Consider the following 2739-nt stretch of genomic DNA (forward strand, 5'->3'; position numbering starts at 1 on the left):
CCCAGTCAGCAGATTGTCTATCTGGGGTTACAGATAGACACTGTGACTATGAGGGCGCAAATTTCAGATCCTCGACGGGCTGCCCTGTTGCTAGCCCTGAGAAAGTTTTATCCGAATCACATGGTGACGGCGCATTCCGTCATGACACTTTTGGTTCTCATGTCGTCTGCCCACTCCGTGGTTCCGCTGGGACTTTTGCACATGCGCAAAACACAGCGATGGTTTGCTCAACTACGACTGGACCCAGTGAGGCACCGTCGTCGGTTGGTGACAGTTCCCCTCTCGCTCAGAGCGGATCTGAACCATTGGAGAGACCCGTGCGTAATGACACAAGGGGTCGCAATAGGCAGAGTGTCATCCTACATTCCAGTGTACACAGATGCTTGGATGACTGGATGGGGAGGGACATGTCAGGCTTGGGCAGTCGGGGGTGTGTCGTCCCATTCGGGACGTCACATCAACCTCCTGGAATTGGAAACGGTTCTACTGGTTCTGACCCACTTCGTGTACACCCTACGGGGGCACGACCTGCTGGTCTGGTCAGACAACAGAACGACAGTAGCCTATATAAATCGCCAAGGGGGAGTCAGGTCTCTCGCACGCCACCGGTTGGCGGAGGAATTGTGGCTGTGGGCTCACGAGCACCTTCGCTCGTTGACAGCAGCACACATCCCAGGCTGTCAGAATATCGGGGCAGACCTCATGTCTCGAGGTGGTCCCAGAGACGACGAGTGGCGACTGCACCCCGAGATTGTTCTCCAAATATGGAAACGGTTCGGGAGAGCCGAGGTGGACCTGTTCGCGTCACGTGTGAACGCGCAATGTCCCCTATGGTTTCCTCTACGAGCCCAGGACGAACCGCCACTAGGGATAGACGCTTTTGCGCACCAGTGGCCAGAGGTTCTCCTGTACGCATTTCCACCGCTGTCCTGCATTCTCCTACTGCTAGCCCGTGTGGGAACAGGAGGGCTGTCAATCATATTGATAGCCCCCGACCGCCCAGGGGCTCTGTGGTACGCGGAGATGATTCAAATGTTGATTGCGCCATCATGGCCAATTCCACATCGACAGGACGGGATGTCACAGGCGGCAGGCATGATAGAGCAATGGCCTCTGATCGGCCAGCCACTGAAGGTCTGGCTCCTGAGAGGGACAGGTTAGAGCGCCGTGGGTTATCTGATTCGGTAATCAGAACCATACAGGGCTCACGTGCCAGTTCCACATACAGGACTTATGCCAGTAGATGGAATGTGTTTTCACAATGGTGCGTTACAGAGAATGTGGACCCCGTGTGCTGTCAGGTTGAGAGTGTGCTCTCTTTCCTACAGTTCATGTTTGACAAGCAGCGCTCACCCGCCAACCATTAAGGTGTTCGCGGCAGCGATTTCAGCCTTTCATGAGGGGTTTGGCAGAGACACTGTGTTCAGTCATCCTTTAGTGAAACGGTTTCTATTGGGGACGCGGCGGCTTAGGCCAGTGGCTAGAGCCACGCTACCACAGTGGGATTTAGCGTTGGTACTCGAGGCGCTCTGTGAGACGAAATTCCCCTCAAGATGTTGTCTCTGAAGACGGCACTGTTGCTTGCCTTGACTACAGCCAAGCGTGTCAGTGATTTGTGTGCTCTTTCGACGAGACCCGACTGCCTTGCCATAAATGGCGACTTGAGCAGAGCGGTGTTACGTCCTAACCCGGCATTTACGCCGAAGGTTATTAAGAACTCATACAGGTCACAGACTGTTGAGCTATGGGCTTTCTCCCCCCCTCCTCATGAGGAGCGGAGAGAGGAGAGACTTCATTGCCTGTGCCCGGTGCGCGCCTTAGCGTGCTACGTGCAGCGCACGCCGATGATTAGGTCATCACCTCAGTTGTTTGTGTGTCACGGTGCTAACGCACTGGGTAGACCACTTTCAAAGCAGCGGCTGTCTCATTGGCTTTGCGAAGGCATTGAGACGGCTTATGAGGCGGCGGGCCGACCAATGCCTCATGACGTAAGAGCCCACTCCACTCGTGTAGCGGCGTCTACGGCACTTTTCAGAGGAATTGGGGTAGAGGATATTTGTGCAGAGGCGTTGTGGTCGTCACCGTCTCCTTTTATCCGATTCTACCTATTGGACATGTCGTCTAACTCTCTAGCTCGTTCTGTACTCAGCGTAGTTGAGGACAGAACTTGAGTTAAGAAAGGTTGCAGGACTAATGGGCTGGGTTCCCATTAGGTCCGCTCTTTTTTGACAGAAGAGAGAGAGAGACACGTGTAACATAGCCTTTGTTTGACACTGTCAATACAACAGGGAATGTTTAGACTGCCACCAGTGTGTCATCGTGCTGGAAAATAGTACTGTAACCTAGTGTTACTTGACTATTAGACCGGTCACTAAAGTTGAGGGAATATTGAGGCATCATACATCTGCTAAAGCAGGATAGTTGGCCTAAAATCTATCGTCTGCCCACGAATCATTGGCTCTGCCTATGGATTGAGTGTGGTGGGTTACACTGAGAAAGCAGTGAACGTGTCTTCTAAATTGGTTCAGCCTGTACTCAGCTTTGCTGAAGTGAAGGCTAGAATTAAGGCGGGAAAACACAGGATTAATGGACAGGGTTTCCATCAGGTCCGTTTTTTCCCTTTATTAGAAGGACTGCAGGACATGACTCCTGACTGAATGGCACAGTTGAGTCATGTATTATATTTTGCCCACCAGGCTGACTGTGTTGGGCAGAGGGATTAGGGATATAGTTTTGTAA

The 2739-nt window shown here is 52.5% G+C and overlaps 1 protein-coding gene across 1 annotated transcript; it reads left to right on the forward strand.

The window, feature by feature from the left end:
- Positions 1-387: 387 nt before the first annotated feature.
- On the forward strand, positions 388-1367 carry LOC106565305 (uncharacterized). The gene is made up of 2 exons (XM_045692117.1): positions 388-1156; positions 1276-1367. Exons 1-2 carry the CDS (start codon positions 388-390, stop codon positions 1365-1367), a joined length of 861 nt encoding a protein of 286 aa, XP_045548073.1.
- The last annotated feature ends 1372 nt before the right edge of the window (positions 1368-2739 follow it).

Source organism: Salmo salar, chromosome 12 (genome assembly GCF_965601325.2).
Source record: "Salmo salar chromosome 12, fSalSal1, whole genome shotgun sequence".
Classification (NCBI taxonomy): Eukaryota; Metazoa; Chordata; class Actinopteri; order Salmoniformes; family Salmonidae; genus Salmo; species Salmo salar.